Raw genomic sequence first — 25,808 nt, forward strand, 5'->3', positions numbered from 1 at the left:
ATTTACACTGCATTGCACTTATAATTAGATGATGATCCTCCATGTTTCTTTATCTACATTTCATTCCATGTTTCTTAATTTACATTGCATTGCACTTATAATTAGATGATGATCCTCCATGTTTCTTTATCTACATTTCATTGCACTATTTATTAGATGAATGACCAATACTATAAGATACCTCTATACCACCGTAATTTTCACTTCTATCCACTTCACATATGAAATATTCGACCTTTAGGACTTGCATTAATCACCCAATCACTAAACCAAACCATGAAATATTAAAAGTTCAAATCTTGTGAGAAATCTTTAAATTGTCCATGGCCAACCAAGGGAACCCTACACATCAAAAAAAAATAGAGAAGTATTATTTAGAGAACATAAAATGTTATCAAATATATTAAAAACACATAAAATATTGTGAAAATTACAAAACAAAGATAAAATATCTCATCCAAAATCTTAAGCAAAGATTGAAAATAGATAAGTATTATTTAGAGAACATAAAATGTTATCAAATATATTAAAAACACACAAAATATTGTGAAAATTACAAAACAAAGATAAAATATCTCATCCAAAATCTTAAGCAAAGATTGAAAATCTTGAGAATAATCTTATGCACCAAAAGATACATCTTATTAAAAAATAAAAGTCATAAACCATAAACAAGTACTTCTTTCCTCCTCAACCTTCATTTACCTATGTTAACGTAGATAAATAAGCTTAAGATTGAAAATCTTGAGAATAATCTTATGCACCAAAAGATACATCTTATTCAAAAAAATAAAAGTCATAAACCATAAACAAGTACTTCTTTCCTCCTCAACCTTCATTTACCTACGTTAACGTAGATAAATAAGTAAATCCCCAATAATATAAGATGATGCATTTAACTTAAATACGAGTACATCTTATTCTAACACCAAAAATCATAAACCCTTTCACTATAAAATATATAGTCTTGAATCAAAAGATAACTCACTCTTTACATTTACTTCTACTTTTGTTATAGTGCCCAACATCTCTCTCACACAAAGATATTCAATAGCTTCACCAATGTTCATTCACCTTTCCCAGTCTGTAGTGCATCTAAATTTCAACAAACACGCATGATATAATGCTAAAGTAACAAATGGCTTCAATTAAAATAGGTGTGAAACCATATACATATGTGGTAAAGAAATGTGTAAATTCACCAATACATACCTTTCTTGCCTTTGCTAATAAACAAGTAAATTCCCATGTTACATACCTCGTTTGCCTTTTCCCATTACACCTATGGACTCCCCATTATCCTTGAACCCGGCTATATGCTGTTAAGGTATTCCTTAATTTTCTTTCCCATTAAAACAAATAAAAGATATCAAACAAAAAACAAAAATAAATAATAATAAAAAACGCAATACTTAAAAAAATGCTCACAAATTAGCATGTACATACCTTGTTCACCTTTTCCCATTACACCTATGGACTTCGCATTATCCTTGAACCCGCACTATATGTTGTTAAGGTATTCCTTAATTTTCTTTCCCATTGAACCAAATAAAAAATATTAAAACAAAAAAAATTAAAAAAACACAACAATTAAGAAAATGCTCACAAATTAGCATGGCCATGCTCATAAATGTAAATATATAATGGTAAAAACAAAAAAAAAAACAATAACAAAAAAAATCACCAACAATAATTAAAATAAGAAAATTTATAATTTAAAAAAATAAGAAAAATAAAAAAATTAAGAAAAAGAACAAAACAAAAACAACAACAAAATTAATGAAAATAAAACACAAACAGAGACAGACTATACTCCACAACTCCAAAATTGTCCATGGCCAACCAAGGGAATCCTGCACACCAAAAAAATAGAGAAGTATTAAATAGAGACCACAAAATATTATTAAATATATTAAATACACACAAAATATTGTGGAAATTACAAAACAAAGATAAAATATCTTATCCAAAATCTTAAATAAAGATAAAAAATCTTAGGAAAAATCTTATGCACTAGAAGATGCATATTATTCAAAAACCAAAACTCATAAACCCTAAACATGTAATGAGGAAGAAGAACCATAGTGTTTACAACAAGAAAGAACAAATTATATATGGATTTTGCACCAAACGTAAAATCACCTCCACTTTTGCCTTTGCACTCCACTATAATGTCTCTCCGACAAAGATATTTCAATAGTTTTGAGGATAATCCTCCATGTTTCTTAATCTCTCACAAAGATATTTCGATAGTTTTGACAATAATCCTCCATGTTTCTTTATCTACATTTCATTGCACTATTTACTATAATCCTCCATGTTTCTTAATCTCCGACAAAGATATTTCAATAGTTTTGACAATAATCCTCCATGTTTCTTAATCTACATTGCATTGCACTTATAATTAGATGATGATCCTCCATGTTTTTTTATCTACATTTCATTGCACTATTTATTAGATGAATGCACTATTTATTAGATGAATGACCAATACTATAAGATACCTCTATACCACCGCAATTTTCACCACTATCCACTTCACATATGAAATCTTGGACCTTTAGGACTTGCATTAATCACCCAGTCACTAAACCAAACCATGAAATATTAAAAGATCAAATCTTATGAGAAATCTTTAAATTGTCCATGGCCAACCAAGGGAACCATGCACACCAAAAAATAGAGAAGTATTATTTAGAGACCACAAAATATTATCAAATATATTAAAAAAACACACACAAAATATTGTGAGAATTACAAAACAGAGACAAAATATCTAATCCAAAATCTTAAGCAAAGATTGAATTGCAGTCATAAGCAAAGATACATTTTATTCAAAAAAATTTAAGTCATAAACCATAAAGGAGTAATGAGGGAGAAGAATCGTAGTGTTTACAATGAGAAACGACAAATTATATATGGATTTTGCACCAATAGTAAACTGACCTTCACTTTTTTTCCTCTGCACTCCACTCTAATGTCTCTCTCACAAAGATATTTCAATAGTCTTGACGATGATCCTCCATGTTTCTTAATCTACATTGCATTGCACTTATAATTAAATGATGATCCTCCATGTTTCTTTATCTACATTGCGTCATCCTCCATGTTTCTTAATCTACATTGCTTTGCACTTATAATTAAATAATGATCCTCCATGTTTCTTTATCTACATTGCATTGCACTATTTATTTGATGAATGACCAATGCTATAAGATACCTCTATACCACCGCTATCCACTACATATGAAATCTTGGAAATTTAGGACTTGCATTAACCACCCATTCACTAAACCAAACAAAAACAAACCATGAATTCAAAGACGAAAATGGGAAACCCTAAATAGCTAAAAGAAAACTTTCTATTTGAAATGAAGACAATTTCATTATATAGCGTACATGGGTTTTACACCAAACAAAAACTCACCATCTGCCTCTGCCTCTACTATAGTGGTCCCCAATATTTTTTAGAGAGATATTTCAGAAGTTTCATAAAAATCCCCCAACTTCCTTTAGCAAACACCAAGTGTGAAAAATTTAAACAAGTTAGCCATGCTTACAAATGTAAAATATCAACATCGATAACACATTAAAAGCTAAACAACAACAATAATGGGAAAGATACAAATGACAATAGCAAAAAACAAGAGAAAGAACAAAAAAAGGAAACAAATAGAGAGAAATAGTGGAGACAAACTATGCTTTGCAACCCTAGAAATCATCCATTGGCCAACAAAGAACATCCTGCATGGCAAAACATAAAGTATTAAAAAGAAATACTAAATACACCCAGGAGAAAACGTATAAAACACAAAATATGCTACAAGTAATCTAATGCAAAAGCAAGTACATCTTATACAAACATGAAAAATCATAAACCTTAACTAGATAAGGAGTGAGGGGTGCCATTGTAATTGAAATAAGGAGACTTTGCACCAATTACATCGAATTTGGTGCAAACGAATTCACCTCTCATATATATGTAAATCAAATCATATATGGATATTTGCACCAAAAGAGAACTCAACTCTACCTTTGCACTCTAATGCAATCTCTCCCTCACAAGAATATTTTAGTACATTAGCTAGATATCCTTTGCACTACATTACCTGCATTACATTGCATCAATAATTAGATAAATCACAAATAATGTAAGATTCCTTGAATTTACATAAACATACATGAAACAATACATATAACCTCAACCTCCACCTTCACCCAATACACCTGGGAAATCAGGGAATTTTATTACCTACCTTAATTTCTCACTCAATGTACCAAATAGGCTAAAATAAAATTTCCTATGTATAATGTTATACAAAAGTAGATTTGGTGCAACAACCAAAAAACATAGTTCCTCAATAACAAATGAGGGAAGAGACCATTGTATTAAAACAAGAAGATAGCCATGCAAGAACCAAAATAGAACTCACCTTCCCCTTTGCACTCTCTGACACTTCTCCAAGTCTCTCTTATGCAGAAATATTTGAAAATTTTAACATTACTCCGAAAATTTTAACATTACTCCTCAACCTTCGGATAAAAAATGAGGGAAGAGACCATTGTATTGAAACAAGAAGATAACCATGCAAGAACCAAAAGAGAACTCACCTTCCCCCTTTGCACTCTCCTACACTTCTCCAAGTCTCTCTTATGCAAAAATATTTGAAAAGTTTTAACATTACTCCTCAACCTTCGGGTTACTACATTTAGATTGCATTTAATAAATAAGTAAATCCCAAATAATATAAGATGCATTTCACTTAAATAAAAGTACGTCTTATTCTAGGACCAGAAATCATAAACCTGAAATTGTTGAGAACTCACCTTCCCCCTTTACACTCTCCTACACTTCTCCAAGTCTCTCTTATGCAAAAATATTTGAAAAGTTTTAACATTACTCCTCAACCTTCGGTTTACTACATTTAGATTCCATTTAATAACTAAGTAAATCCCAAAATATATAAGATGCATTTCACTTAAATAAAATTACGTCTTATTCTAGGACCAGAAATCATAAACCTGAAATTGTTGAGGAGTGTCCAACTCTCTCTTATGCAGAAGCATCTCAAAATTTTCAACATTTTCAACACTGCTCCTCAACCTTCGAGTTTGCATTTAGATTGCATTTTATAATTATGTAAATCCCAAATAATATAAGATGCATTTAACTTAAATAAAAGTACATCTTATTCTAAGACCAAAAATCATAAATCCTAAATTGGTGAGGAGTGTCCAAGTCACTCTTATGCATAAATATTTCAAAAGTTTCATCATTGCTACTCATCTTTCAAGTTAGTGCATTTAATAAATAAGTAAATCCAAAATACTATAATACACGTTTAACTTAAAAATATGTATTATTCTAAGACCAAAAATCATAAACCTTAAATTGGTAAGGAGTACTCGTAACAAAATGAGGTCGACATCTATTGGAAAAGGGTTTCTCTTTATCTAGGTTCAATAGATTAAAAGATGTAAAAATAACCGATCCGGGTATACTATTAACCTTTTGTCTCACCCGGTTAACAACTATGACAAAGGGACCACCATGGAGTCTCTCTTTACGATATTTTTAGACTCTCTAAACATGAAAAGACCACCGAGTTGTCTAGTTTGGACTCTTTAAATTACACAGACAAGATATAGAGTTGTTCTTTTTATGATACTTTTCAGACTCTTAAAACATGAAAAAATCGGTGAGTTTGCCTGTCTAGACTCATTAAACTAATCAGATAGGGAAAAGAGTCATTCTTTTTTGCGATACTTTTCAGACTCTTTAAACATGAAAAGATTGATGAGTTTACCCGTCTGGACTCATTAAAAAATCAGACAGGGAAAGTGGACAATACAACTGTATTCTATATTTGAAAGCATGGTTTGGTAGCAATCGTTCCCTTGAACATGGCACTCCCTCATATAAACCTTCATTTTGATAGCCTCTCAATATGAACCCTACCAACTTATGAGTTTTAGCCTATAAACCCTAATGTAATTGCATCTTCGTATCTTAACACTCTGTAGTGTTCATGAGTCTAGTGTTGTCTGGTTAAAACTGTTGTCGTGCCTTCTATTGTTCAAGGGTCCCCATTTTTTTCCTCTATCAATCAATCATAAATATCCTTTCATCATGCCCTCCGTTATTTAGACCCAAATTCTTAAAAGATTCCTCGAAAAAAAAATCATTCTTGTCTGATTTTGTGTCAACTGATGTAGGACACGTCATTGCCTACCTTTCGACAGGTTTCTTCCTATCGACTTCAACATTCTATCTAGGAAGATAACCCAAAAACACATTCAGTGCCTTATTACTTGTAGACATTAGTTGTAGGTTACCTTGTGTTTTATCACGGGTTTTCATTATTGGCTCCTCGTTAAACGATTCTACGAGTGTTCGACGACAAGGAAATTTTTCACACTCACTAGTTTGCACTGTGCATCTTGGAGACCATCACCATTATCGGTGGCCTTCCTCGCATCTATTAACAGTCTCCATTATTGGCTGGTAATCAGATGATTTAGTGCATGTTCGACATCAACACATCTTATCACATGTACCGATCTATGCTATTTGGTGAAGCGGAAATCAAGACCTTGGGTAGAGGCTTGCATCATTCAGCCTTGTTTCCTCTCCCAAGCTGCGGAAATTGTTCTTTGGAGACAACTATTTTAGGATGACCTATTATGACATTGGATCCACTCTGTGCTTATCGGCAGCCACCATTATTATATCTCAGAAGAGAAAATTACTCTGATATAGCTATTGAGAATGGGAATGCCCGACTCAAGACATGATTTTAGCAGTTTATATATATGTATGTGTTGTATCAGGTTTTCCTTGCCGCCCGAAACTTCTCTCTCTCTCTACAAAATTTTGACAGAAAATTATAGTTTTCATGAAGTATTTCGGTCATCGTCTTTGCCTCTGATCTCATACTTTAGGGGGCATATATTATAGGACAAAATAACCTCCTCATCAACTCAAAGGTGAAAGAAAAGATGAATGAAGCAAAGACCACAATTGCAGGCCTTGACTCCACAATAACGCTCTCTGCACACTGTCAACTTGCTTTATAAAGCTTGTTACCAAGCATAGAGGAGCGTTAGTCACCCTGCTAGCTCATGTTGTTAGACTAGGGGGAGCATTAGTGAATCTAAGGGAAGTTTAGAGGGTCAAGCCAATGAATTTGCTCACAAATATCTAGATATTTATCCCTAAATTTGCTCAAGAAAAGTAAGGAAACTCCAAAAATCAAGATATTTGGAGAAATTCTAATTTGAGAATGAAGGCAAATGGGAAAAAACTTGAAAACAAGGCAGGTTCATGGCTTTTTCCTTAATGAACTCTAGGAGGAGCTTGGTATCCCTAATCGATTTCTACATAAGCAGTGAGAGGGCCATTGTAAAAGGGTCAGAGCATTTGGAAGGATAGCCCATTGATCTGTTATGAAACTGTCATATTCTTGAAGAAGATCGTTGAAAGAGGGAGAGAGAGAGAGGAAGAAGGGGCAAGGGAAGGTTGATACAACGGATGGTTGTAATCACTCTTCCACTATAAATATAGAACTGCAGTTGTGTTCCCTACTCCATAGTGTCGGTAATGTTGTTCATTTATTTGTTCATTTTGATGCTTGTCGAGATGAGTAGTTAAGTTATACACTAATATATGTTTATTGTGCATTCTTACATTAGTTTTCAAGAGCATATGCTGTGATTGGTTTGCCTTGTCCTTTGTGCAGGAATTGTCTTGGAGCTGGCCTTGAAGGAGTTCTTCTTGCCACATAGAGATCCCCAAGCAAATCTAGAAGAAACCAACAGTGATCCTCCTCTTTCCATACCTTGTTAATTTATGTTTGATAGATGAACATGTGTGTAACTTGGTAGCTTTTGTAGATAAGCTTATAGTCTGTCGAAGGTCCCGGGAAGGCCTTTGAGGGTAGTTTTCATTCCATATCCATCGTGCATTTTACCCCATAGCAATAAACAACAGACAATCAACCAATGAGATTAAGCAAGAAATGAATAAGTGCATCTAGAAAAACAGAGATTTTGCATCAAAATAAACTATGATCTATGAAAGGAAATGCTGATAACTACTACATGAAACAAAAGCATGAAAGAGGACTATTGTAAATAAATAAGTGATCATGATGACGAAGTTTTGAAGCAAAGAAAAACTAGACTATTAACCAACTAAAAAGCTACAAACACTAGAAGTCCTATGAATGAGGAAAATTTGTGTTTTTGGGGTAGCAAGAGGGTCTTTGCCTCAAATCATTGTCCCAAAGGGAGGAAGAGAGGCCAAGGGACTGTTGCTAGCCTTTTAGATCTTTTCTTTATCACTTCTTAACCTGCTATAGAAAGCACAAATGGAAGCAACCTACTGAATCATGAAAAGCAACCTATTCTTAACCATAAAAGAAATGCATCTAACAACAACCTAATCTACAAAATGAAATGAAACATACAAATACAAGTAAAGAGGAGCTTGGCTACTTGGATTTGGCCCTAACCCAAGAGCTTCAACCCTCTGAGGTAACACAATGCTAACTCAAAAAGGATTCCATCTTTATTCCCAAAACAATAACAAGATTACATGAATTGTCAAGATAATAAGCTCGAAGTTGAGCAGAGTTTACATAAGCAAAACTACAACAAAAATCCAACCTTAATGAGGCCTTAGGCGTCTCTACTTATACAAGTAAAACTACCAACAACTTCCTTAAAATCAGGGAGGCTTGGCTCCCAAAACTCAAGATAATCATCAGTCATCCTCCACTTGCTCGGCTGCCTTCTAGTGCATGACTTGGCTCTTGTTCTCTAAGATAAATGAAGGGGAATTTGAAGTGAGGAGTAATAAATGAGGGGGATTCCCTCCTATAAGTCCTCTTCTTTTTCCAGTTCGAGTTATTGCTACCATTTGTCCACTGCATCCTTGACTTTGACCACAAAATTCATCAACAATATGCACTAAACACATATTAGACCACATGGCATCATAACTAACTCAACTCACCCTCTAAGCATAAATATAATCAGAAAATCATACACTAAGCTAAGAGAATGGTTGGTTTGACTAGGTTAGGAGGTAACATGAGCCCATATAATTACCCATTTATGAGGCTCATCACAATGCACCGAGGGCTTCATTGCTACTACACCATATTTGGATCATCATTGTACCCTAGCTAGAAACATCATCATGCTCACTGTGAGTAGTAGAGAGTGTACTTTATGAAAAAAGTTCCAAGACAGTGAGGGCAACGATAGAATCAATGTGATGCTTATTAAGCCGATATAGTGAGACCGAGGCTATATGAAGACAGTAAGGATTCCAAGATTCTTTCTATCACATATATGCATTGACTGCCATGAATTAGGTTCACCAAAATTGTGATTACTTTCTTTCCTGCACTGAGATATTACTTTCCATTTAAGATGAGACTGTAATGATTACTGTTGCTCCTTATTATGTCAAGATTGTAATGATTACTACTGCTCCTTATTATGTTGAGACTGTAATAGTGTGTGATCACTGAGATACACATATATATGCCTAGATAAAAAATACAAGGATATATGTGAGGGCTTTATAGTCACTATCAAAACTTACTGTGCCACTTGAAGGCATTGTTGTACCATATGCAATTACGGTGATCTGAGAACTACACCTTACAATCATGCAAAGGGTCTCATAGATATGTCGAGATCCTATCCTCACCTAGAGTTGCAGACTTGGCCGAGATTTCTCCTTCCTACTCCATATACCTGAGATCATGACTGCACCTAAAACCCGAATGAGGTGCAGTCAAACCCTACTATGGATCTGCTCCTATATGTGAAATTCATAGGCGTGCAAGATTTTTTCTTCATGTATTTTTGCTGACCCTAGATGGGTATTATAGTGTTTATGTCCATATATGCAAGACGACATAAAATAATGAACCGTTGTGACTATTTTATTTAGGTGATGTTACTTCCATTTCTTTAATTTAATTCATTTTCGAGCCAAAATGAAGATCTTCATTATTCTATTTACATACTTTGGTGTTGTTGTATTTGGAGAAGCGTTCTTGCATTTGGGGATTGCTCTTGGTCTTGGAGGGCTATTACATTCAGTTGAAGATTTGCATACATCTGAATGACAGAGAATGCAAGTTCTGTGTCACTTAAATAGAATGCAAGTTGAAGATTTGCAATCATTTTTTCTTTGAAATGGCTTCACCAATGCAAGGAGATCTATATGATATATGGGTTATCTTGCACGGAATAAAGGGGATTGACATAATCCTTATAGGGAAGAGAAGTCAGTGAATAGGTCTCCTTTAAGCTCATGAGAAGGAACTCTTAAAAGTCCTCTCATCTCTATGTAGCAAGAAAGGATATAAATAGGAGATATATACAAATTAGAGAAGGAAATATCTGACATGAAGAAAAGAAGAAATATATTCATGAGATCTCATTTGGGAGATCTAAAAAAGATGATATGAAAATAATCATCTACATTCTTAGTAAGCAAGATGTCATGTGTCCTTGGGATATGGAAATTTCCTTGTGTAACAATTTGAGGTCTCTATGCTAGGTAGAGAAAGAACTTGAAAGGACTCAAATATGTGTGGAAAGGAAAGGGAAGGTTGACAAGAAAGAACAATACTATATTTCTGGAAGGGTGAAGGAGGCTGAAGAAAGGATCAGGGAAAAGGGAGTAATAGATCTCCATTATGAATGAGATGGTGTCCCTCTCAAAAGGATCCTATTAGAAGTCCTTGCATATATGATCATGGTAAGAATATGCATTGTGGCATCATGGAAACAAGATCTCATATGAATCATGGAGAACATAGCTCTTGGGAATCTCGTTTAATATCAAAGGAAAGGAAGAAGTCATCTAGGTCAAAGGGAACATTTTCCAAATAGGAATATTCTAGATGCTAAAGTGTCTTTGATAGAAACCTCAGCGGAGGATCCCCTAGTCTGGAAAGGCAACAAGAGTTTCATTAGGATTTCCAACTTACGGAAATCATGAGACAAAGGACTGATGACATGATGAAGAAGATCAAGGGATTGAAGATCCGTTTAATCAAGAAAGTTGTTGAAAGATACCTAAAGGAGAAATGAGGTATGTATGATTGTATTTTTATTTTCATTTGATATTGTAATGTCATGATATATGGTTGCAGATAAAATGGATCAAGCATGATCAAAAGGGAAAGGATCTCCTCCTCTGAAAGGATGCAAAAAGACATAAGTCTAACTAGATGAAATCAACATAATATGCCCTCATATGAAGTATGAGGTAGTTGGATACAATTGAAGAACTCTAAGAGCTCTTGTGAATGAAAGATATGAGGATCGAAGAGATTGTGAAGTATGCAACCTTGATGAAGGAAATCAACATCCAAAAGATCAGGAAGACTTGACCAAGAAACCTCTTGGAAATATGTGAAGACTTTGATGGAAGTTTGAAAGGATGAGGACACTTGACAACATATATCATTGGAAGATGTGTCAACATCTATACAGGATGATTGATACCTACAAGAATATGTCACTCAAAGAAGGCCATCACCAAAAGGTAATATGTAATTTGTTTTTGGTATCTGACCTCTTGGAAAAATGCTAGGTATGTGTGCAGGATTAAGAAAAGGAGAGTTGTGAAATATGTCACAACTATGTACCTTGTGATCTAGAGCAATCACTGTTGAAGGAAAGTGAAGATAGATGAGCTTATGAAGTAAGCCCCAGATGTAAAGCCAAGAAAGAGGATTGTGTAATCATCTGGCATCCAACACCCTTTGAGGATGCGGTAGGGAATCCAAGGCAAGAGTGGGTAAGAGGGTCGATATTCATGAGGTTTGGGAACCCATGATGAGAATAGTCCTAATAGGGCATACTCGGAGGACACCCAGGTGGGTATGAACCTAAGAGCCACAATGATGATGTGTGTCTATCAATCATTGGTCTCGCCAACATTGTGCTCTAAACTAAGTGAGTGATGGAGTTGTTAGGCAAGGCCTTGCTAAATGGAAACAATGTTGGTTGAAATGATGCTATAACATATGGATTGCAAATATGATTCTTCTTATGAGAAATTCTTCAAATTGAGAATGACCAAGTACCATTATGAATACCTCCCTAGTTAAGAGGGAGTGTTGAAGAAAGTGTAACTAGGTTTGGTCTTCATATTGACATGATCTTTGTATTTGTAATAAAAGGAAATAAATTATATTTGTAATCTTGCCACATGGGTTTCATGAGTAAGAAGTGTCACTAGGTGAAATACTTGTTCTTTATGTCTTTAGGATTTATTTGTGTCAAAGAGTCATGTTATGTGTATAGAAACTCTTCATGACTTTATGTAAATATAATCAAGTCCACAAAGGTGTGTAGAAGCCCTCCAATGACCAAGCATAATCCTCCAAAGAAGTCTACTAGTGAAATCAAGAAGAAGATATTCATGTTGGCTGCAATATCAAATTAATTAAGAAAATGAAAGTCATGTTGGGTCAAGAAAGAGTCATGATGGCTCACAAAATCATGTCAGCTTGCATATATGGGCAAACTATTATAAATGCCCAGGAGAGGGTCACCAAAAAGAACATAAGAAATTTCACATTTTTGTCTCTCTAAATTTTCGGGTGAACGAGTCGCAATCAAGAAGGCATAGAGAATGCAATCAAGGAAGAAGATCTCACTCTCAAATCTCACGTGGAGAGGAAAGTCTACACTAGGGTTTGACTGCACCTCAGCTAGGGTATCAGGTGTGGTCATGACAAGAAATTGGAGGTATAATGTGGACATAGAACTGATCAATGTATTGGGCTAAATACTCTCGGCATATCTATGAATCAATACATGGATTGATGAAGAAGGGACCTCATGCTAGTAGATCTCAGATGGAGTCTCAGCTTCTTGGAGATCATGCTACCTCAATGATCATGCTACCTCAATCTCGACATACGTATATATGTATATCACTTTCTCGACATAACAAGGAGTGACAACATCACTCACAGTCTCAGCTTACATAAAGGGTAAGGATCTCAGGGCAAGAGTGTAATCACAATCTCAGTGGACCTATTACATGACAATGGATGTATGTGATGAAGGAACCTCAGAATCCTGATTGTCTTCATATAGTCTTAGTCTCACTATCTCGGAACTTCTGTTATAACGTATGCTCTCTACTGCTCACAGTCAACATGATGATGATTCCAGCTAAGGTTCAGTGATGATTCAAGAATGGTGTAGCATTAATGAAACCGTTGATAAATTGATCAAGGGAGAGAATTAATATCACAATCAAATAAAGAAGATAAACAATGCAAAATTTATTTAAAAACTAAATATTTATTACATTTTAGCCAAAAAATTAATAAAGCAAATAAAAAACACAAAGCCTGATTCGCCTGGTTTGGGAGGTTGGCTTTGCTTGAAATTTCTCGATTTGCTGGGTTGGAGGTTGGATTTAGTTGCAATTGCATTAAATTTCGAGTTTGCAAATTGAGGGCATGGTTGAATTTAGGGGATTCTCCTACATAAGTTACATAGTCTCCATTCCTGTAGCTTGTGACTCATTTTTTAGCAAGAGACTCAGTGTCCATTCATGCAGGTTGTGATTCGTTTTCAAGAAAGAGACTTAGTCTCGATTAGTGCAGGTCGTGAATAGTTTTTGAGCAAGAGACTTAGTCTCCATTCGTGTAGGTTGTGACTCGTTTTCGAGCAAGATACCTAGTGTCCATTTGTGTAGGTCGTGACTCATTTTCAATTTTTGAGCAAGAGACTTTAGTTTATATATAATATATCATAGCAGAGTAGCACATTCGTGACTTTTACACAGGTAGTTAGTCGTTTTCCAACAAGAGACTTTGGTTTTTAGATAATATATCAGAGCAGAGAAGCTCCAAGGAGACAATAAAGGAAATCCATATAAACCTGACCCCTACATTCAATCAAATTCATCTGCATTGTTTTGTTATGCTCTGCAAGTGCTCTTAGCTATAAATTTCCTTTAGTATGAAGGTGGTGTATTTTATCTGCAATTCACACCCAATACTTCGTTGAAGGGGTATCTGTAATTTCATGAGAATTTCATTATTATATCTCACAGAAGCATATAAATTTACATGCAGAGAGAACTCTAAGAGGTGTGAAAATGGATGTTACTCCTAGTAATTCTATAGTAGATGGGAATTTGATGGTGTTGGGCCAATGTGTTTTGTCCAAAATTCTTGGGAATATCACCTTAACCCCTGCATTAGGGGTGTGGGAATCTTTAAAAATCTATTTTTGGGAGCCATGCCAGATGAGAGCAAGAGTCATCATATTTTTCCTATATGGCAACTCAAGTGAGTTATGCAAATCTTGTCTTTAGGATTTGGGATTTTTTATTTTAATATGTATTTGTATTTATCTTTTTGGTTTTATATATATCTCTAAGCAATGGTATGACATTTTTATTTTATTTTGGGTTGGGATTCCCTCTATTTTTGTGAATTTGATACTGTATGTTTTATCTATGTTTCTAATTGGTGGGGTGGTCAACCTTTTGAAGTTGGATTAGTTTTCAATGCCAATGAGAATAATTATTTCTTTCTTTGTTTTTTGTGATTTTGGAGGTAATATTGGGAGAAGAATTGTGGACTCATTTTTTATTTCAAGTAGGCAAATAGATCATGGTTCAAATCCCATCTAATTTTTGGTTATTCTAATCACAATTATTTTCAATATGTATTTTTGTAAAGCCCTTCATTCTATGTCTTTGTTAGGAATTAATCGATATATTTAAACTATCATTTGTATAGTGCTTACCTCCATAGTTGATTTGGCATGCTACTTTTTTCTGAAATTTTTCAACGAATTCAAAACAAATTCATATTCGATTTCTATAAACAATTTAATAAATGGTGGCGAAGGTACAGGTAATTGGATAGTCAACGAATTAAAAACAAATTCATATTCGATTTCTATAAACAATTTAATAAATGGTGGCGAAGGTACAGGTAATTGGATAGCGATGGGAAGACGATGAACGTAATGGAGTTTCTTTCAACAGATTATATGATAGATAGTTTACGCTCAGCAGAAGGTCCTGCCCAAAGAACCATGATTTGACGCTACAGCACAGTCATTTATGCAATCTCGTTTTTGTCAGATAATTTTATTATGCTTATGGTACACTGAAACTTAAAAAGAAATAGATTTAATAATTAATTATTAAACCCACTTTTAAAAATGTATATAGAATTTTTGAATAAGCAAAACACTTCAAGAAAAAACCATTTCCTGTATTAACAACTCTAAATCTCCAAGGTTGCTGCAGATAGGATGATGCCCTCAAAGCCCTCGCCACCAGAACCGTGAAGTTCCATCAACTGCATGGTTGACATGTTGAATAGATAAGATATATGGTTGACATGTTGGGACGCGGTCGTTGTTCTCCCACTCCGCTAATAAAAAATTGGTCTCGCCATTGTGTACCGCACGTTAAAAAGAAGCCAATACGGTAGTCGTTGTACTTCCACTCCGCTAATAAAAAATTGGTCACGTAAAAAAGAAGTGAATATCGTGGGGAATGGGAAGAGTAGATACAACACTCCAAGTGTCCTTCCCCACATCATACTTCTCCACCTGTTCGTGTTCGGTGAACACGTACAACTCCCCCCACCGGAAGAAGAAGAAATGACACAACTTCCCCACAGTTCTCCCCTGAAATGTGCCATTCTCCACGTTCCCTCACTCGGATCGAAAACTTCTGCACTTTGCCCTTCCTCGTCTAACACCATGAACTTACCTTCCACCAATCCATGTTAAATTTGTAATTTTACAGCGCGCGGTGGTTTTCAGCAAAACCACAAACCGGTTGAAGGGATATCGCACCGCCTTTTGACAAAGGCTGTTTTTCCTTGGAGCCCTCCGAACACTCTCACCTGCCGCCACGCGTCTCTTGTACGAACCCCCCAAAACCATTTTCCCCGGACAGTAAAGTTCGTTTGTTTTGCCCGAGGTTGGTGTGCGAACCTCGTTGGATCAGCCAAGTGATCTGGGCACGAAATCTCCGCCGTTGATCTCCGGAAGGTGCACGGGCCCATGTCAAATCGATTGTTGCGTGGAGTGAATGATTTTTCCGTTGACCGCCGTAGTGGAATCAATGGTCTTTAATGTGTCTTCGTAGATATTAGGTGGAGGCTTTAATTTTGATTATGGGCATATGTCCCATATGGTATACGTTTCATGTTTTTTTACGGCACATAAAGTTTTTTTTATGTGTGTTAGTTGTATGTTTTAATAGGCATGTTTTTATGTGTTAATTTTTTTATGTATGACACACGGGAAGAAAAATGTGTGTGTGTTCGCAGCAGCGAAATAGAACAGAGAGTTGTATGCACAATCATAAGGAACAGATTGTAATGCTCTTGTCAGGTATGTAAGAAAACCATGTGTGGTTTTTGCACAAGCAGTGCATAAAGAAAATGGTGGTGCGTGTTCCTTTTTGTAACTCTGTAAGTTTTGTTTTTACAGCAGTATGTAAAAGTGTTTTACACCAGTAAATGTGAATGGAGGTTTTACAGCAGTAAAAGTTATTGGGAATTTTCCAGCAGTGTAAATTCTTATATGAAGACAGAGTGAATTTTTTTTTGTTTTAATGAATAGAAATCTTTTATGGTGAAATACTCTGTTCCTCAAAAAAATTAAGCTGTCTGTGCACAAGAAGATCCTGTGGAGGAAAAACAGAGCATTGCCTCTGTGTGTTTGAATTTATTTGGTTTTTGGTATTTTCTCCAATTAAAAATACCCAACAGTGGTATCAGAGCAAGGCTTAGGCTCTTTGTAGGAGACAAAGAAGCTGAAGGGAGAAGGTTGTTGCTGCAGCAAAACCCCTCAGGTAGACAGAAGACTCAGACAGTGAAGGATTCAGGTATTCTTCAAAAGCATTTCTTTTGTTATTGCTGAAGACAGTCAGTTTTTTTTAAAAAAAATCAGAGTCAAGGATTTAAAACCATAGTTCAAGATGCAAGGAATGGCAAGCACAAGCATGGGTATGTTCAACACCCAGCTCCCACACTTTAATGGGAAGAATTATGACTACTGGTCTATAACCATGAGAGCTTTGTTCATCGCTCAAGATATATGGGAACTAGTAGAATATGGGTTTGAGGAACCAGCAGATGAAACTGAGTTCAATGCATTAACTCAGGGAGAGAAGGATCAGCTGAAGCTCAATAGGAAGAAGGATGCAAAGGCCATTGTCTTGTTGTATCAAGCAGTGGACCAGAGTATATTCCCAAGGATAGCAACAGCTACAACATCACACAATGCATGGCAAACCCTCAAGACAGCCTATCAAGGCATGGAGAGAGTGAAGACAGCAAAGTTGCAAATGCTGAGAAAGGATTTTGAAAACTTGAAGATGAAGGAGTCAGACAACATTGAATCATTCTTCACTCATGTGATTGGTGTAATCACACAAATGAGAACTCATGGAGAAACAATTGAAGATAGAAGAATAGTGGAGAAAATATTGAGGGTCTTACCCTCAAGGTTTGATGCCATAGTCACCACCATTGAAGAGACAAAGGATCTCTCAAAATATTCAGTTGATGAGCTACATGCATCACTGATAACTCATGAGCAGAGGTTGAGTAGGAATGAAAACTCATCTCTTGAGCAAGCTTTCAAGACCCAGTTGTCCTTTGGAAGAGGAAGAGGTCAAGGAAGAGGAAACAGAAGAGGAAGAGGCAGAAGCCAGAACAGAGGTGGAAGGAACAGCCCAGCAAATGCACAAGGAAGAGGCAGCAATCCAAATCAGAACCAAGGCCAAGGCAGCAACCAACAAAGAGAACAGTATCAGGCTCAAGGACAAAGGTATGATAAATCTAATGTTCAATGCTATTATTGCAAAAAGTATGGACATTATGCTAGTGATTGTAGAAAGAAACATCATGATATGAACAGCAGACAGAATGCAAATGTTACAAGAGAAAACAACAGTCAAGAAAATGTCCTGTTAGCTTGTAACATGGCTGAAACACATAGTGAGGACATATGGTTTTTAGACTCAGGTTGTAGCAACCATATGACAGGGAATGTAGCCCTCTTTTCAGCCTTAAATCAGAATTTGAAATCAGAGGTCACACTAGGAACTGATAGTAAAGTGTCTGTTATGGGAAAAGGGGAGGTAAACATATTCACAAAACAAGGAGAAAAGAAAACCATAGCAGATGTCTACTATGTCCCCGGAATGAGATGTAACCTATTGAGTGTTGGACAGCTTATCCAAAAGGGTTACAATGTTTATTTTGTAAATGATGTGTGCACCATCATGGACATACCACCCAGCAAAAGATGCATTGCTGAAGTGAAGATGACAAGGAACAGAATGTTCCCTCTTAGAATAAGAGCAGACATGAAAAACAAAAGGGAAATGGCAGCAGTCACCCAAGAGGCCTTCCAAAGCGTGCCAAAGGATGAGAACTGGTTATGGCACTTGAGATTCGGGCATCTAAATTTTGGAGGTCTAAACTTATTGAGCAGAAAAGGAATGGTAAGAGGATTACCATTGATAGAGAAGCCGTACAGCCTTTGTGAAGGTTGTATATTGGGCAAACAACATAGAGAAAGTTTTCCATCAGGGAAAAGCATAAGGGCAAAGGCACCCTTAGAGATTATCCACTCAGATTTGTGTGGACCAATGCAAGCTCCATCATTAGCTGGCAGCCTATATTTCTTGACATTCATTGATGATTTTACAAGAAAGACATGGATATATTTCCTCAAGAACAAAAGTGAAGTCTTTGAGAAATTCCAAAACTTCAAAGCACTAGTGGAGAACCAAAGCGGGCTGCACATAAAAGTATTGAGAACTGATAGAGGAGGTGAGTATATCTCAAATGAATTCCTAAAGTTTTGTAGAGAAAATGGAATACATAAACAGTTCACAACTCGGTACACCCCACAACAAAATGGAGTTGCTGAAAGGAAGAACAGAACCATCATGGAAATGGCAAGGAGCATGTTGAAGGCAAAGCATTTGCCAAATGAGTATTGGGCTGAAGCTGTACATTGTGCAGTGTATATTTTGAACAGGTGTCCTACAAAGGCAGTCATGAACAAAGTGCCAGAAGAGGCATGGAGTGGGAGAAAGCAAGGAGTCACCCACATGAGAGTTTTTGGGTGTGTGGCCTATGCACACATTCCGGATCAGCTAAGGAGGAAGTTGGACAGCAAAGGGGAGAAATGCATCTTCATTGGATACAGTGATGAATCCAAAGCCTACAGGCTGTACATTCCATCTACCAAGAAGTTCTTTGTCAGCAGGGATGTTCAATTCATTGAAGAGGAAGCTTGGGATGGAAGCATAGAGAAAACAGTGAATGTTAAAAACTGTTTGTCTCATGATGAGGATGAAGAAGAGGTGGCTGAAATGAATCCCCAAACAGCAGCACCAACACAAGAACAGCAAGGTACACCATTGAGGATCAATGAGAGTGCTTCTCCAAGCACACCACAAGGAGGAAACTCAAGTGCATCTTCAAGCACTTACACACCAAGTGAACGAGGTAAGAAGTTTAGAAATCTAAGTGAAATTTATGAAGAAGGAATGAATTCCTTATTTGCCTTGTTTTGTCATGTTGATGATCCTATCCATTTTGAAGAAGCTATTAAAGATAGGAAATGGATAGAAGCTATGGATGAGGAAATCAATGCCATAGAAAGAAACAAAACATGGGATTTGGTTGAATTACCAAAAGGCAAAGAAGTCATTGGTGTGAAATGGGTCTACAAGACCAAGAGCAATGCTGAAGGCAAGATTGAAAGGCATAAAGTAAGGCTGGTTGTCAAAGGCTACAAGCAGCAGTATGGGAGAGATTATGAGGAGACTTTTGCCCCGGTTGCAAGAATGGAAACCGTGAGAGCAGTGCTATCCATAGCAGCACAAAACAAATGGAAAGTCTACCAAATGGATGTGAAATCAGCATTCCTAAATGGAGTGTTAAAGGAAGAGGTTTATGTGGAACAGCCTCTCGGATATGAGAAGAAAGGAGAAGAGCACAAAGTGTGCAAATTGAAGAAAGCTCTTTATGGGCTGAAGCAAGCGCTAAGAGCATGGTACAGCAGGATAGATTCATATCTATTGGAGAATGAATTTGACAAATGTGAAGGAGAACCCACAGTCTACATCAAGGAAAATGATGGTAAGATTTTAATAGTTGTCTTGTATGTTGATGATGTGATTTTCACAGGTAATGATGATCAGCTCATTAAGAATTTTAAATCAGTCATGAAGGATGAATTTGAAATGAATGATATGGGTTTCTTGAGATACTTCTTAGGCATAGAAGTAGATCAAAATGAAAAAGGAATTTTTATATCTCAAGCAAGATATGTAAATCAAATTTTGAGCAGATTTAAGATGGAAGAATGCAAGGCAGCCATCACTCCCACAGTAATGGGATTAAAGCTCAGCAGAGAGGACAGCAGCAAGGATTTTGATCCTAGCTTGTATAAAAGCATTGTGGGCAACCTTATGTATTTAACAGCAACTAGGCCTGATATTATGTATGCTGTTAGTTTGATTTCCAGGTTCATGGAGAGGCCAAAGGAGGCACATTGGCAGGCAGCAAAGAGAATTTTGAGGTATGTCAAAGGCACTAAAATGTTTGGAATTTTATATCATACCTCAGAACATTCAGATTTGGTTGGGTACACATATAGCGATTGGGCTGGAAGTGTAGATGATCGGAAGAGCACTTCCGGTTATGTTTTTAACATGGGTTCAGGAGCCATTTCATGGGCTTCTAAGAAGCAGTCCATTGTAGCATTATCTACAGCAGAGGCAGAGTATGTGGCAGCGACAGCAGCAGCATGTCAGGCAGTATGGATGAGAAGGATGTTGAGAAGCTTAGGCCAAGAGCAGGCAAAAGCGACAGTGGTCTTTTGTGACAATAGCTCAGCTATTGCTTTGTCAAAGAATTCAGTGTTTCATAAGAGAACGAAACACATTGACACAAGGTTTCACTACATCAGAGAATTGGTGAGCAATGGAGAAATTGTCCTAGAACATTGCAGGACCCAGGAACAGGTAGCAGACATCTTGACAAAGCCACTGGTTCAGAAGAGTTTCGAATTTTTGAGAAAGTGTTTGGGAATGACTGAACGCGCAGCTGTTAAAATTAAAGGGGAGTGTTAAATTTGTAATTTTACAGCGCGCGGTGGTTTTCAGCAAAACCACAAACCGGCTGAAGGGATATCGCACCGCCTTTTGACAAAGGCTGTTTTTCCTTGGAGCCCTCCGAACACTCTCACCTGCCGCCACGCATCTCTTGTACGAACCCCCCAAAACCATTTTCCCCGGACAGTAAAGTTCGTTTGTTTTGCCCAAGGTTGGTGTGCGAACCTCGTTGGATCAGCCAAGTGATCTGGGCACGAAATCTCCGCCGTTGATCTCCGGAAGGTGCACGGGCCCATGTCAAATCGATTGTTGCGTGGAGTGAATGATTTTTCCGTTGACCGCCGTAGTGGAATCAATGGTCTTTAATGTGTCTTCGTAGATATTAGGTGGAGGCTTTAATTTTGATTATGGGCATATGTCCCATATGGTATACGTTTCATGTTTTTTTATGGCACGTAAAGTTTTTTTATGTGTGTTAGTTGTATGTTTTAATAGGCATGTTTTTATGTGTTAATTTTTTTATGTATGACACTCGGGAAGAAAAATGTGTGTGTGTTCGCAGCAGCGAAATAGAACAGAGAGTTGTATGCACAATCATAAGGAACAGATTGTAATGCTCTTGTCAGGTATGTAAGAAAACCATGTGTGGTTTTTGCACAAGCAGTGCATAAAGAAAATGGTGGTGCGTGTTCCTTTTTGTAACTCTGTAAGTTTTGTTTTTACAGCAGTATGTAAAAGTGTTTTACACCAGTAAATGTGAATGGAGGTTTTACAGCAGTAAAAGTTATTGGGAATTTTCCAGCAGTGTAAATTCTTATATGAAGACAGAGTGATTTTTTTTTTGTTTTAATGAATAGAAATCTTTTATGGTGAAATACTCTGTTCCTCAAAAAAATTAAGCTGTCTGTGCACAAGAAGATCCTGTGGAGGAAAAACAGAGCATTGCCTCTGTGTGTTTGAATTTATTTGGTTTTTGGTATTTTCTCCAATTAAAAATACCCAACAATCCACCGCGGCTTCCCTGCCCGTGCGCTTCGATCATAGGACGCAATATTTCCCACTTGTCTTTCTCCACGTCATATGCTTCTGCAGAGGCAAGAGGGTTGCGACTCTCGTCGATCCCGCCGGCCACGTAGACAAGTCCGTTGGAAAAAGAGGCAGAGCAGGCAAAGCATGCTCGAGGACGGGAATCCTGATATCTCTTTGAACCAGGCAAATAAGCTGCTCGCTTGTCCCAAATTTCTTCCTGTCACCATAGAAAGTAGGGCTACTGAGTATAGCCTCCCAGCTTTTGCACACAGCTTCAGAGTATCGTGTGATTTGTAAGGCATTTTCAGCAAACACTTTCGAACAACATCCTCCGGAATAACCTCCATTAGCACACTAATTTGCTGATCGATCGTGTTTACCCAGAGTTTTAGCACGTATAAAGAAATAAACAAGAAAGTGAACTACGGTAACTCAAAAGGGAAAAGTGCAGTTATATATATAGTGGAGATGTGGAAAACCTAATTTCAAGCCGATAAGAAACCGATTAAATGTTATTTATTAATAATATAAAAAATATATAAATTTTTAATTTACAATATAAGGAAGCATTTAATATTAGTCAATACTTTTAAATGGCAATGTTTTATGTAACAACAACCATGGCTGGACTCTCTTTGGGGAATTATATATATATATATATATATATATATATATATATATATATATATATATATATATATATATATATATATATTAAAATTTATTTATTTATATTACGAAAAATATATAATTTTTTAATTCATAATATAATGAAGTATTTAATATAAATTTGACATGTCAATATTTTTATATGTCAATGTTTTATGTAAAATATTATGATCTCCACATGAGTTTTTATGGAGGAAAATTATATACATATGTGGGGCATGAAATGGGTTTAGTTGGTTTTGCGATTTAAAGTTTTTAAATGAATTAAGTATTTCATTTTATTACAACATATTTTTTATTATATTTTTAACTCATTCAATGTTAATTTATTATCAACTTTTTATATTTAGAGTTTTTAATTTGAGGTTTTGTATTTTATTTATGGCTATTAATTATAATATGATGATGGTAAAATATTAATAATATAAAATGTGAATTTGAGTTCTATTAACTTGAGGTACCCTACAACTTGAGAAGCCTTTTTCTTCTATCCTCCTCATGACAAGTGAGTGGTTAGATGCTTTTCTCACCTCAAGCTTGCCATCAAACATATGAATGGAGTGACCTTGCTTGCAGATGTGGACTAAGGATAGCAAGTTTCTCTTCAGCTCTGGGAGATACAGAACATGATGCAGCAGGAAGTCTCGAAGGCCAAGCAATTTAAGCCTAATTATGCCAAGCCCTGATGGCTTGAGTTTTGATATACTGCTCCATCAACATTGTCAGTAAATTCTTCAAAAAAATCTTTTCTATGAGTCATGTGGCAAGTTGCTCCTAAATCAAGCAACCAATCATTTTTCCAAGAAGCAAGTGAAGCATTAAACAAGTCTTCATTTACTCCAATATTACATTGTGCCACAAAATAATGAGTGGATTCAGGTGCTTTACCTTTGTCTATGTCATTAGTTTTACCTTTGGTTTGGTTTCTTTGCTGCTCAATTTTGTCCCAAGGTAACTTGCATGTGGAGGCATCATGAGATCCATTTCTTTTGTAGTGTATGCAATGCAAATCTGACTTTTCTCCTTGAGAGTGTCTGCCCCCCATACCTCTGAAATATCTTCCTCTTCCTCTTAGACCACCTCTTCCTCTGGAAAAATCTTGGGCAAGATTCTTTTCTTTATGAGCAAGGCACATAGTCTCTTCAGAAGATTCAAGGGTTGTCTTCTTTCCAAAATCTTTCTCTCTTTCAGTAAATTTTTTCACAAGAGAGTGAAAGGTAATATCTTTGAGATTTCCATTTGCTTGCAATGACTCAAGATAATTGGAGTAAGTAGGATAAAGTGCCTTGAGAAAAGCTATCAGAGGAATATCTAGTTCAACGTTAGTGACTTTGATATCATGCATTATGGATTTTACTTCTGATGCAAGAGCAAGAGGATCATTTTTTGTAATTCAAGAGTGAAGAGTTTAATCATGAGTTGAACAACTTCAAGTGCAGAATGTGAGTCATAGAGTTCTTTTGGCTTTTGTAAGGCTTCGAAAGCATTTGAAAATGGCGAAATATGTCGACTCACCTCTTCACTTACAGATGTTGCAATTAATGCATAGGCTTTGCACTTGTTATTTTCCCAAATGGCGAACTCCTTGTCTGAGCTAGGCTGTTCTAGCTCTTTGTCTCCGTCTCCAACACACACTCCTTTCCACAACTCATTGAAAATGAGGGTGTGTTTTATCCTCTGAGACCACTCATGGTAGTTCTCCTTGCCAGTTATCACTACTCCCACAATAGATATGATTGAATGTGTTGTAAAATCTAACTGCTATAAAAATACTTCTGCTGGCAAAAAATTTGCTTTTGTCGAGAAGAAAAAAAAAACCTCTGCTGCTAAAAAAAATTGATTCTGATAGAGGCGTTAGAGTGGATATCAAAGTGTTTTTGGGCCCCACGGCAGTATTTACAAACAATATATTAAATACAGTCAAACGCACGAGCGTTAACTATGTTAGCTACTTTGAAAACAATGTTATGAAAACAACATTATGGGAGCCCAACAACGTGTTATATATGGGATATCGTTTATATGAAAACAACATTGCGGTGGATACAACCTTATATATACCAGCATATATATGAAAACAACATTCAATTTACCAAATGAATCCCTTCAAAAAATCCAATGTATTTGAGTTTACCAAATGAATCCCTTAAAAAATTCTGCTGCTTCACGTCAGTGCACAAATTTTAGTGGTGAGAGTCCCACCGTGATCACCAAGAGTATGTCAACTCAAAGAAACGCAAAGCGAAGGTATGCAAGCTCAAACCAATGGTGTGGGCCACACAATTTCGCACATCTGTCATACAATATAGTCTTAAAAAAAGTTTCGCACCTCTCATTCCAAATTCAACATTGTAGGCTGTATGCCAAGGGTCAAGGTATAAGAGGGCAGTGTATGGAGGAGGGCTGTGGATGGAGCTGAAAGTTCTAAAAGTCGTCTTCTAATATTGCAAATAGAGCCCATACATAGCTCTAGGAGTGGTATGGTGCATTCAAGCTTAGCGTCAACTTCAATTGCAGCACCGGGTTCTCCATTTCATGATGGGGTGAGTTATAATCCAGAAAACGCACCTAATAACAGTGCAGGTGGCAATCCAGATGAAGAAAACCGTGAGGGTGCTAGGTTTGTATGGGTATGGAAACCAGTGTGGAAAGCACAGAAAGGCTGAGTGTTTTATATGTAGGTGGAGCAGCAAGAAGAGCAGCGTAGCAGATAAGGCATCAGAGGTAGGCTTGATGGTTATGGAGGGTGCCAAAATCAGTACAATATTAGTGAGTCGCAGGGGAATAATGATGTGTTCAGGCCAGTGGAAGCATCAGAGCTGCCAAGCTAGCCAGTCTACGTAGGATTCATAATACCATAGGCAGAATAGGGAGCTACAAAGAAGAGGGAAGCCAAAAATGGCACTGGCTTTGATACCATGTCAGACTAGGAGGTAAC

The 25,808-nt window shown here is 36.4% G+C and overlaps 1 protein-coding gene across 1 annotated transcript in view; it reads right to left on the reverse strand.

The window, feature by feature from the left end:
• Positions 1-25,808, reverse strand: part of LOC149242534 (F-box/kelch-repeat protein At2g44130-like) — a 92,819-nt gene that overhangs the window by 25,627 nt on the left and 41,384 nt on the right. The window contains exon 3 of the mRNA XM_089370869.1: positions 22,172-22,418. Coding sequence (XP_089226995.1) covers positions 22,172-22,418 — 247 coding nt within the window. The remainder of the gene's footprint in view (positions 1-22,171; positions 22,419-25,808) is intronic.

The sequence above is a fragment of the Pinus tabuliformis genome, chromosome 8, assembly GCF_031772625.1.
Source record: "Pinus tabuliformis cultivar Carrire ecotype Pingquan chromosome 8, CPIR1, whole genome shotgun sequence".
NCBI lineage: Eukaryota > Viridiplantae > Streptophyta > Pinopsida > Pinales > Pinaceae > Pinus > Pinus tabuliformis.